The 12,724-nt window shown below is 36.9% G+C and overlaps 2 protein-coding genes across 2 annotated transcripts; both read left to right on the plus strand.

Annotated features, from left to right (window-relative positions):
• Window positions 1-2,658: 2,658 nt before the first annotated feature.
• Window positions 2,659-4,854, plus strand: LOC141644203 (aldehyde oxidase GLOX-like). Its single transcript, XM_074453672.1, has one exon. It carries the CDS (start codon window positions 2,892-2,894, stop codon window positions 4,566-4,568), a length of 1,677 nt encoding a protein of 558 aa, XP_074309773.1. The 5' UTR covers window positions 2,659-2,891; the 3' UTR covers window positions 4,569-4,854.
• Window positions 4,855-6,512: 1,658 nt separating this feature from the next.
• On the plus strand, window positions 6,513-9,520 carry LOC141644204 (uncharacterized protein At1g27050-like). The gene is made up of 2 exons (XM_074453673.1): window positions 6,513-6,922; window positions 9,044-9,520. The coding sequence occupies exons 1-2, from the start codon at window positions 6,593-6,595 to the stop codon at window positions 9,284-9,286; spliced, it is 573 nt and encodes a 190-aa protein (XP_074309774.1). The 5' UTR covers window positions 6,513-6,592; the 3' UTR covers window positions 9,287-9,520.
• The last annotated feature ends 3,204 nt before the right edge of the window (window positions 9,521-12,724 follow it).

The following is a 12,724-nucleotide window of genomic DNA, read 5'->3' on the forward strand; positions in this document are numbered from 1 at the left end:
TTTAACTTAAAACCGTCCGTCTTACGCTATAATTTACTGTTAGTTGAATTGGACTAGTTATTGGAGTATCTATTAAAAAAATGAGTTACAAATGTTAAATGTGTGAAGAGTTTAAAATGCGAACGAATAACATATTTTCTTTTGTATATTGATTTATATTGACGTGTTATCTTATGAGTTGTTTGACTAGGAAGTTCACGGACCAATCCAAATGATGACTCAGATTGAAAGTGGAATTTTTTTTTCGTAAATACGATGAATTTAGGAGGGACCTTGTCCACGGCCAAAATTTAGGAAGAATTGGTCGTCGCAAAATAAAAAAAGGAGAATCAACTATAAATAAAGGTCGATATAACAACCTTAAGACATCTTGAAGCCTCTAAAAAGCACAAAAACAACAATAGTTCAATACTTGGAGGTTCCACTACCTTAAGTCTGCACTTTTGCTTACTTTTTACCCTACAACGACTTTCATACTTCTAAACTTACAATTGTTCTTATCTTATTACTTCTTATCTTTGATGAAGTACCACTCACACTGGAATTACTACGGAGTGCAATAAACCTCTTACGGTTTTCCCTCTTTTATAAAGATTTTTTGCATCATCATTTTTTGTGTTATCCTTATTACATTCGTTTCACTTTCATTTTTTCCCTTGCACTTGTCAATTGACATCCATCCAATAAGAAATGTAGCGTCCATAGTCTTTAAATTAGATCATTAGTGCTTCATAACTCTATGAGTATACATGAGTCCAAACGGGTGTCTCCCACGACATATAATAACTTTATCACACATAACTTATTTAAGGCTGATAAATACTTCATATAAAAAACAAATTTAAGTTATACGTTCTGAATTTACACTTAATTCAAAATGCTAAATAATGTTAATGTGCTTTTCACAATCTTATCCAAATTTAGAACTTATTTTTCCATGTTGAAAAAAGACCATTGCTACTTCTCATGCATTCATTTACATAGAGGAGTATCTATCCAAAAAAAAAAAAAGAATCATTCATACGAGCAACTAGACAAGAGGAAAATGAATGCATTCGAAGTGACCACTTCTCCGGTCGATGTCTTGGTAATTAAATTATTACTCCGTGGTAATTACAGCGGTGAAGATAAATGTGAGAGCCGTAGCTTTAAACTCACACCGACACTATACAGGTATACTCCCATGATTAGACGATGATCATCAATCATGAACAATACACATACTTACTATCTAGGTAGCACGGACACTCCTCCAAACTAGCCGTCCCGTGTCCGACACCGTGTCGGACACCCGGACATCCGACACTCGTCAGACACACGCCTAATCATGTTATAATTTACACGAGGAATAAATTCTCAAAAGAGATTGACTAGAAGATTGGTTTGGGTGCGAAATTAGAATTAGTTATAGTTAAAGTCGACTTTTACCTTCAGTTACCTAAATTTAGTATCAAATACATTAAATTTAGATTCAAATACATTATAAAAATAAAATCATACGTTATTTATAACCATAAAATATGTTTTTTTTATTAAATTTAAATAGCGTGTCCCGTGTCCTAAATTTCACAATTTAGTATCACGTGTTGCGTGTAAATGTATGGGTAATAAAGTGTCAGATCCGTTTTGGTCTTTACCTAGCTTACTATCACCCCCATGTTTGTCAGATGGTGATAACTTATAGCAACCGCTCCTAATTACTACGTACATCCTTTTTGTGTTTGTGTAAGGACCAAGGACCATCTTCAATGCTACATTTATTCACTTCCATCTAATTCTTCTTTCCCCATAATTACTCAATAATTACCCATCCAACCTTCTTTTCATGTAAATTCTTGTTTTAAACGGATATAATCGGCAAGATATTTGCCTTTTTTAGCTCCCCTTATATCGAATAGAAACATTTTTAATATTATCTGGTCCACTTAGGAAATTCATGAGAGAGTACCACTAATAAACAGAGCGTAACCAGATGATATACATAAGGTGTAAGGTTTAAGGCTCCGTTTGGCAAGGCATTTCAGGTATCTGATTTGGTCAAAGTAGCTTATTTGACCAAAATTTCAGGTACCTTATTTTTTGTAAGCGTTTTACAAGTAGCTTATTTAACCAAATAAGCTACGCGAAATGAACGCTACCTGCAGAGTAGATTTGAGATTTCGTCGATTTGATTTTTTAGTTTTCCGTTTTTACCTTTTAAATCTATCTTTGTTAAATAATTATCATATCCTTTTACGTCATTTCATCAAAATCAGTTACCTTTTCAGTTAGTTTGTCAAATATCTTTTTATATAATCACTTACCTTATCGATTCTAATTTTCGATTCACCTTATCGATTCATTTCGAGTTTCGCGACCTTTTCGGCCAGACATTTTCGGGTTTCATTCTTTTCGATTAGTTTTACCAAACAGAAATTTTAAGATTAAAAAAATAAACAAAAAAGTGAGACGGAAAGAATATCATTTTACTTTTACCGACTTATACAAAGTGTTAATCCTATATATTTATCATAATCGGAGATATCTAGTAATCGATTTTGCACCCTATATATTTTGAAGTCGACATACATTTCTTTCTCCCCAATGCCAAAAGCATTTTGTCATTTTACGAGTACAATACATGAGGTAAATTTACTTATCTACATAGGAGTATATAATATAATCTTTTTTTTAATATAAAAAGAAACATTAAAAATCGAAAATGATAGATACTTCAGACTCCATATAAGATAGAGAGAGTTAACAAAATTTCACGGAGACTCCGAGCATAACAAACTAATATAACTAACCAGAATCCTGTGACTTTAATCTTCTTTAACTCACCATTCCCTTTCAAACTCTTCTCAATAATCTTCTCTTAAACCCTTCTTTTCCACCATTAATCATCAACAATGTCTACCTTATCTTTCTTGATTATCTTTTTCTCACTTCTCATACTACTCACCGTTCCGACCTCGGCTACATTCCCAGAATTCGAACCACTGTTAGGATGGTGGACATTACTCCATCGTAGCATAGGCATTTCCGCTATGCACATGCAACTTCTTTACAACGATCAAGTCGTTATCTTCGACCGAACCGATTTCGGTCCGTCTAATCTCACCTTACCTTTTGACAAGTGTCGTCCTCGTTACTACCAAAACGGGACCGTTTCAAGACTCGACTGTACAGCCCACTCCGTCCTCTACGACGTCGTTTCCAATACGTACCGTCCTCTAACCGTCCTTACTGACACGTGGTGTTCATCTGGTTCGGTGGACCCGAACGGGAGGTTAGTCCAAACTGGCGGATACGCGCGTGGAGAGCGTGTGATACGGACGTTTTCTCCGTGTAATAATAATGAGCTTACGTGTGATTGGGATGAGTTACGTACTAATTTAGCAGCGCGGAGGTGGTACGCGTCAAATCATATCCTCCCTAACGGGAGGGTGATCGTAGTTGGGGGACGTGGGTCCCCCAATTACGAGTTTTACCCGAGTCAAGTTCCAAGAAAATACCCTCTTAGATTTCTTTCTGAGACATGGGACGGTAGAAATAAAGAAAACAATCTTTACCCGTTCTTGCATCTTTTACCGAACAATCACCTCTTCATCTTCGCTAACAACCGGTCTATCGAGTTCAATTACATGACCGGAACTGTCGTAAAGGAATTTCCGATAATGCCCTCGGGTGACAGACGTAATTACCCTTCAACAGGGTCTTCTACCCTGCTACCGATAATTGGAGAGAATCTTGAAATCTTGGTATGCGGCGGGGCAAAACCGGGTTCGTTTGATCTCGCGAATGTTGAAGGTGTATACGTGGCAGCGTCGATGACGTGTGGTCGTATGGTAATAACCGACCCGAACCCGCATTGGATGATGGAGGAGATGCCAATGTCACGTGTTATGCCCGACATGGTCATGCTTCCTACGGGTGATATTTTGATTATAAATGGCGCGGGAAATGGTACAGCCGGTTGGGAAAATGCGGATAATCCGGTATTAAACCCGGTTCTATACCGGGTCTCTGCACCCGACCCGACCCAAAGGTTTATCGTCCTAAACCCGACAAAAATCCCACGTTTATACCATTCCTCTGCGATTTTACTATCTGACGGGCGGGTCCTAGTAGGCGGGTCAAACCCGCACCCGACTTATAATTTCACCCGTGAAGCTAAATTCCCTACAGAGTTATCTCTAGAGACGTTCCACCCGCCGTACCTAGACCCGCTCTTCGGACGGTTTCGACCGTCGATACTGGCAATCGAAACGGAAGGGAAAGTGGTGAATTATGGACAAATGGTGGCAGTAAATTTTGTGCTTGGAGAGTATTTACCAGAAAGAGGGTTGGCGGTAACTATGATTTTACCGCCATTTACCACGCATTCATTTGGGATGAATCAAAGGTTGGTAATTTTAGGTGCCGAAGGGGTAATTCAATTGTCTGAGGTGGCATATAAAGTGACAGTTAGGATGCCAGTTAATGTGAATGTGGCCTTACCTGGGTATTATATGTTGTTTGTTGTACACGCTGGAGTGCCAAGTCATGGTGTGTGGGTCCAGCTTAAACCTTCGGTAATGCAGTGAGTTGGAAAATGATTTTATTTTTGGGTTTTTTTTTTTTTTTTTTTTTTATTTAGATGTTTGATTTTTGTTTGTTGGATGTAGTGTTGTGAATTCTTTGTTTTGTTGGTAAATTGTGATTAGTAATGAACTAATGATATGGAATAGCATTGGCAATTGTTGTATAGTGCTTGAAATTTGAAAATATGTTGTTGATTTGTTGAATAAAGTATGTTAGGGTGTGACAATTATTGACCATAATGCTTGTAAATTGTAATAATATGATTTTCTAAGTGTGAGATCTATTATACGAGTACTTTCTAATTTGAGTTATGTTTTTATAATACCCTGTATTACAGTACTAATTATGAATATGATCACCAATCTTATTAGTTGAGTTTTTGTTGCATACATCTTCCTCAAACTCTTATTCCATACTCTAGCTAGAGTAGCTACGAATTATGTGATTTGAGACTCTTAAGCGGTAAAGAGAAATAAGAACTACTTTGTAATTTTCATGGATTATTACCAGTGCCTATACATCATTGGGAACAAACTTTTTTGTAAAGAAAAACAAAAACTAATTTAGACATATAATTCCAAATATAACAAAATAGTAAAATTGAGTTTCATATTAAGTACGGGTATTAACAACCACTAAAACATTCATTGTAGGCTTATGGCTTATGCTACACTATATTAGGGAGTAATATTGTTTTGACCATGGAAAACATAATGCTTTGTACTCCCTCTTATTCTCCATATTGTTCCCCTTTGTTGGGGGCACAAGAATTAAGTAAGGGAATAAAGTATGAATTGTGAGTTGGGTGGGGTTGGTGATAAGAGAAATGAATGAATAAAATAAGGAATTGTGAATCGGGTGGGGTTTGGTGATATGAGAGATGAATGAATAATTAAGAATTAAATAAGGAATTGTGAGTTGGGTGAGGTTTGGTAATAGGAGAGAGGATTGAATAAAATAAGATTAAAAGTTTCCAAAAAAGAAAATGGGAAGAAAACCTGAATAATCCGTTTTAGGAAAGAGGAAAGAAAATGGAGAATAAGAGGGAGTATGTATCTTAGTCCCCTATTTTACTTAAATATTCTCATTCGGTTTAAGTGACAATTTTGTCAAGCAAAAAATTACTTATTATGGAGTAATTTAATGTAAAAATCATAATGACACATCCCCGTAAATAAAGATTCTTAAATCTAGCCATTACGCTCATAACTCTAACAACTCTCAACTTAAACCACGTCGTTAAACTTCATCCAAAAGTAACTTAAGGCTCATGTAGAGGTTTTTGTTGAGAAAGTAACCCCAACATTGATGCACTTAAGTTATTCTATTAAGTATTAAGAGTCATAAGTTTGTTTATGTTATATGTTATTAGTAGTAAATATTAGGAGTTAGTATTTTGTATGTTAAAGACTCTTAATGTTACTAGGTAAGTTAGGTCTTAGGACCTTATATAAATAAGGGTCATTAGTCATTGTTCGAAAGCAAGAGAGTGTGTGCTTAATATCCCGAGTTAAGCATAGATTGAAATCTTCGCCAGTTGCTAAGTGTTGGAAGATTGAGATTTTATTATTGTTAGTGTTTGGAGAATAATAATAATACAAGGTTAGGTTCTGATTAAGTCCATAACAAAATATTGCAAGTCTTTGCATTTTATATTATTTGTACAAAAAACCCAACAGTCTTCATGTGGGTAGGTTGGCCTGACTCAGCTAACGGTTGGTCAACTTTTCCAGGCTATGTAGCTCGTCCCTAGCTTGAGTTCGGTCGATTACCTTGCTCCACTTTCCCAAGCCAACCCGCTTGGGCCGGTCAAGTTCTAATAAATCTAGGTCAATTTAAAATTTAAAAAGTATTTAATTTGAGTTAATTTTCATATTTCAGTCCAAATAAACCGGTCGTAATTTTTTAATCAAAACACTAGCACACAACTACCTAAATACGACTTGTTCACACTGGAGTAGTCCTCCATTAAAATTGGCGTGCGAGTAGACCAAAGAGTCAAAACTCAAAACCCCGTTTGGTGAGAATGAGCAGAAAGAGAGAGAAACCCTACTTTTCCCCTCACCAACCCTACTCCAACCCAAAACGACGTCGTCCACAACCACGAGCTCCATCACCAGAAGACAAACCTCAAGATAAACCCGCCGCCCCACCCGCTTTACTAGTACTTGGCCTTCCTACGGGCTGCTCCGTCTTAGACTTGAAATCCAGGTTCGAAATTTACGGGTCTATTTCCCGGATCCGGATTAATCCGCTTGGTGTTGGGTCTATCTCTTTTCGGACTTTTTCCGGTGCCGATTCTGCTGTCGCGGCATCGCTTGATCCCTCTTTTCCCATCTCCATCGACTCTCACCCGGTACTTTTTTAATACTTCGACTTGGATGTATTGTTTTGTTTTGCGCTAATTTTTATATGAGACGGTTTTATAATTAGTTGTATTGGTGGCATTATATTAATATGCGACCGTCTTAGCCAGGGGCGGACCTAGGATTTTTGTATAAGGGGGCACAATTTTTTTTTTTTAAATAATTGTCGTCTATTTTATAAGGCACTTTATAAATATTTTAATTTATTTTTTATATAAAATATAAACATTAATTAAAGAGCTAAATGTTATTTTGTAACTTAAATACATAACTTTTCTTTATAAAACGTACTCCGGGATTTATAACATCGAAGAATGTCTCTTTTGATATAAAAAACATTTTAATTCCACATTAAACAGAGAATACTAGTGACTCAATGGTTAGGAGCTTTGACATGCTACACTGAAGTTCTCATGTTCGAATCTTGTTATAAACAAGTTTTTGACCATAAAAAATGGACTATGGGGGCACTATGGGCGCCCAAGGCCCAAAATATGCACTACAGGCCTTTATATAAGCAAAATGCCAGTTAGGGGAGTCGAACCAAGGACGCCTAACATTGTGTCCCAACCTTCTACCAACTGCGCTACAACAGACTTATGTCTATCATCTATACTTACAAATATTTATTCTTGAAAAATCATGGTGGGCACTTGCCCACCCGGCCCCCCCTAGATCCGCCCCTGGTCTTAGCAAATGTTAGCTAGATTAGCCGGTAAAGTATGAGGATGAGACACCGTCTTTAGTTAGGGTTGATATCCCCATTGATAGTAATAATTGATTGATAGATAGCTCTCCCTCCGCCTAATAAACAAATGATTGGGCAGGAGTGAATAATTGACAGTGATATTGTATATTGAGTAGGTGATCGGTGTTCAGGTTTTGCTCGAATTCTTTGTTTGAGCGTTTTCTGAGGGTTTGAGAACTGCAATTTAGATTGATACAGGAAGTTTGAGTTTAGCCTTTGATGTAGATAGAGATTTACTTGAATTCGAGTCTTTTGAAGCTCCCGGTGATTTAGTTGATGAACATAGAACTAGAACTGCAATTTAGATTGATACATGAAGTTTGGGATTAAGCCTTTAATGAACATAGAAATTTTATTGGTTTTTAGTCATATGAAGCTCCCTGTGATTTACTTGATGAACATAGCAATTTGCTTACCTCTGTGTGATGTCGACTTTCTCCAAGTTCTGGATATAGAAACTTAGTAAATTTTGTTTTTTGATGTTGAGCTGACAACTATAGCTCGGATTGCTTGCTGATTGTTGATGTGAGGTATAAGATAAATCATATACCACCTCGAAAGTTTTGTGGTTTATAGAGAGGTTAAGGCTCTATGTTATTGTAGGCAAGTCCTTAGTTTTGAGAAGGTGCTAGGCGCACTAAGGCGATGGGTTAAAGTGATAATGCACAAGGCTTTTCCCATATGCACATGAGGCATGCTAATTTTTCAAAAGAACATTTATACTTCTTTTTGGTTTTTAAAGAAGGGTCACTGCTCACATGTGTTTTATAAGTGACAAATTAAGGATAAGGGGGAGAAGAGAATGGTAATATTAAAAAATTTGGAAAAATAATATGGAATTGCATAGTAATGCGCCTCACGAGTTGCACTTCTTGTGCCTTTTGGATCCTGTGCGCCTCATGCCTAGGTGCGCTTTTTTAAACTAAGGGCAAGTCATTTGAACATTCGTTAATTTGGTCGAGTGTGTCATTATTCTTCGTGAATTGTGATGTTAGGATTTGAATACTTGATTTTCAAGTATGAAGTTTTCAGGAGTATTTTAGCATGGTATGATGGTACTAACATCATAATGAGTTGAAAGTTGATTTTTCAAATGTTTGCGGGTCTAGATTTCTAAATCTAAGAGCTTTTTTGCTGAATGTAGGATAGGAAGTTAGAAAAAGATTGAAAATTTTAACATAATCTATATTTATCATTGCTTAAAGGGAAACTGATAGGTGATGGGTACTCTATTTACGACAATGTTATAAAAGCTGGTGATGTCTTTAGCTTATGCTTGTTCGTGTTCCTGTTTTAAAAGCCTAAGATTCATTTGGATAGGTTGTGATGATGCATGTCCGTCATCGTTTTGGTTAACTTGCAGGTTCAAGTGATGTGGGAAAGCGACACGAAAGACGATGATGCACAAGACAATGTCGGTGAAAGACGAAAAAGGAATTCAAATTTGTCGAAGCTTTTAAACGGGGAAACCCCTTTGAGTAGACACGGTAGGGTAAAGAGGCTGAGTTCAGCCATTGTCAACCCAAACGCCACAATTAATAGTGCAGTGTTAGATCCGCCATTCAAGCATAATAGAGAAATTGTTGCCTACGATGATATCTTGTAGAGTTAATGGTAACGTAATTTCGACTTTGATTCTCTTTGTATTATAAAGTTGAGGTGCTGTTTTATTTCCGTTAGTGTGATTGTGATAATGCTGAGCCTTAAGGTCACTCCAACCTCACGAGTTTGTAGTTCTAGTTTCTTGCTTAATTCTTTGCGGATCACTGTCGCGCAATGCCGCAATCGCGCCTTGTGTTGTTAATGAAGCTTTGAGTTCAATCTAAAGGTTATTCTTTCATTGCACGACTCTGCACATGTCAACTTACCACAAAACCTGCTGAAGATGTAACACTTTAGTTTTCCGACTTAGTTTCAGCTTAGTTTAGTTCCGATTTGTTCGGTTCATGTCCGGCATTTTCATTTTCAGTCCAAGAAAGGCCCATACAGGAGCTACTCATAAACGAAGTTGAAATGTGTCTACTTTGAAATGTAGACTTGGGTCGGACATGAGCGGACTCATGTTTATTAGCCCACAATGGCACAAACAGAACGAAACAGGTGTTTTGGCGGATTTTGGACAAGTTAGTGGAAGGGCCCTTTGTAAATATCATAAAATACATTGTACATATCCGCGTATTTTACGGGTCAGACGGGTCGAGATCAATTATGAAAGTTCTAGAAATATATCCCTACAATCTCAAGGCTACAAAATTTGATTCTCAATCTTATGGTATATACCACCAATAGGTATGATCCACCACCTTCATTCTCCAATTCTATCTACAATCAATTAAAATATCAAGAAATATCCCCCCTTACTAAAAAGTGAGCAAGACTTGGTACTGTTCACTAATGAACAACTGAAGTCCAACTTCATTGGGCGGGTTTGGGCTGTGATGTTGGCGGGTCATTGTGTTGGGCTTTGCTTTGGTCTGTTTTTTCTTAATCTCCTACTTTTCTACGGGCTTTTCATCACACCTAAGTCCAACTCTTCTCCTTTTCCGGTTTTCCCTTCTCATCGTCTCCTTCTCTACCTATTCCCCCTTTAACTCTATCAATTCATCCATTTTTCTACTTTTGTTTATTTATTACGATCTTCTTATTGTTTTGTTTATATTTTCTTAGTTTTTTAGAGAGATATGGAAAAGGCAAAAACGCACCAACGAATAGTTGATCTGTCTATACCAATATACTAAAACTTATTCGGTATTACGAGCATGTTTTAGCAAAGGAATCAATGCTAATGTTCTGACTAAAATATACTTCCTCTGTTCCAGTCATTTGTTTTACCTTTGGTTTTGACACAAAGACCAAAGAAAGAGGAGATGGTCAATTATTAGATGACAAGTTGACCAAATTAAGTATGGAGAATCAAACTGCCATCAAAGGCATTTCTAAAATAGAAAAGTAAACAATTGACCGAGAGTCGAGACACCCCAAAATGGAATAGGTAAACAAATGGCTGAGACGAAAGAAGTATTTTTTAGTTTTTTTTTACAAAGTTTTTTTAGGTAAAAATAGTATTGTATTTAACTCATGACTAATAAGTCGTCCTGCAATTTATATATACTCCCTTAACTCACACCCTCTTGGTAAGTTGGTAGTATCACTTAATTCCATGATTCCCGCTCCCCTAATTCTTGTGAAGGTTCAATCAACTTACCACCAATTCTCATTATGGACGGACACTATCCGTTTATAATGAAAGACGGGTCAAATACAATACTACTTTCCTAATAAGACAAACAACATGGGAATAATTAAAAACTAATAATATCATCTCTTTCTAGTTTTCTCTTCCCCTTCTCTCTAAAAAACAAAACCCTTTGCTGCCGCCGTTCTCCTCCTTCCTCCCACCGCCACCCATCAACCCCCTACCATGTCGTCGGGGATGGGGTCTCTCAAGACCTTTCTCCGGCGACCCGTCTCCTCTCTTCCGATTAACCCTCCTCCCATTTCTTACCCACACCCGGTTCTTGATCGTACGGGTCTGCCCGTTCCTCTCGGTCTGCGTGGTGTATGTGGGCTGTTCGGGTCTTATCGGACAAGTTTGTTGAGGTGGTGTGGCAGGGTGGTGCTTGGATCTGGCGGTGTTGTGGGTTGGTAGGGAGGCGGTGGCTTCCGTTTTTTTCTCCTGTGTTCCGCTTTGTTTCCTTTATGTTTTTGTTTAATTTCCACTTTCGTTTTTGTTTCGTCTCTCTTTCCGAGGGCTCTGTCCTCGTCTATCGGTGGTGTCCTTCTTTCAGTTTGAGAGCTTTCGTTTTCTGATTCGTTTGCAGTTTTCTAATAAGTCAGCAGAAGATCAACGTTGTTATAGATCGTTATATGGTTTCACATATTTTGCCCGATTCATGGCTACAATCAATCACGTCAGAAGAAATGGATACTCGTCAAGTAAGATTCGGAGACCCTCTTATGGATGAAAGCCTTTTGCGGCGAATTGATGATAGAGACTCTGTTGCAGTGTTTCATTCTTTGAACAAGACTTTATTTCCTATGGTTGTAATCGATTTGTATCCGATTGAACTTGGCATATGTTGTAGATGTCGTATGACTTTTTATTAATGATAATGATCTTTTCTCAAAAAAAAAAAAAAAAAAAAAAGACAAACAACATGTGGGGTGGTGGGGACAAAAAATGTCACCACTTTCATTGTATTTGACCCGTCTATAGCAGTAGACGGATATACCCGTCTATAGCAAAACTAGGTGTCAACTTACCATCATCCTTCTATTCCCATTACTTCCAAAAATCAAATTCTATTAGCCTATGTCATTATTTTTCATTCATTTCTTATCAACAACTGCAAATATATCTGACACAAGTCGATGATTAACTACTATATTTATATACTATGTTACTTTTACAAATCCTTATTCTATAATGTGTTAAAGCTCCTTTCGTTATTAAAATATTATTGAGCATCGCGATCGTCGGTTCGGGGTTCCTCTGGCTGCTACCGAAGGAGTCCAACTGGTTGTCGTATCTTGAGAGAGAAACACACTATTTGGTAACCAGTGCAGTGGAGGCGTCATCTCTCTTAGGAAAGCGCCTAGCGCGATTCGACTCAGGCTACATCTTTCTTCTCTACTCTATTTTATAATATTGTTACTTTATTTATGTCTTTTTACTATTGTTTATTGTTACGGTAATATATTGATCCACTTTTTCTAACAATCTTCATCTCCTAGCTTCCTGAAGATAATGGGTAAAAAAACAATGTCGAAGAGAACACCTTCGAAGAAGTTTGCGAAAAAAACTATGGAAGGTATTGTTTTAATTAATTATTTGTTTGTTAAAATGCTTACATTGATGTAGTTATTTCATTTTTTTTATTACACATAAAACTATGCATGCATGAATAGATTTAATCAATGGAATATATTGTGTAATTAATTATTTTTGTTGATAAAATGATTTAATTACACATATCATGCATGAATAGATGACAAAAAAAAAAGGGAAGCAACCGGTGCAAAAAGGTAAAGGGAAGCAGAAAGG

Source organism: Silene latifolia, chromosome 2 (assembly GCF_048544455.1).
Source record: "Silene latifolia isolate original U9 population chromosome 2, ASM4854445v1, whole genome shotgun sequence".
Classification (NCBI taxonomy): Eukaryota; Viridiplantae; Streptophyta; class Magnoliopsida; order Caryophyllales; family Caryophyllaceae; genus Silene; species Silene latifolia.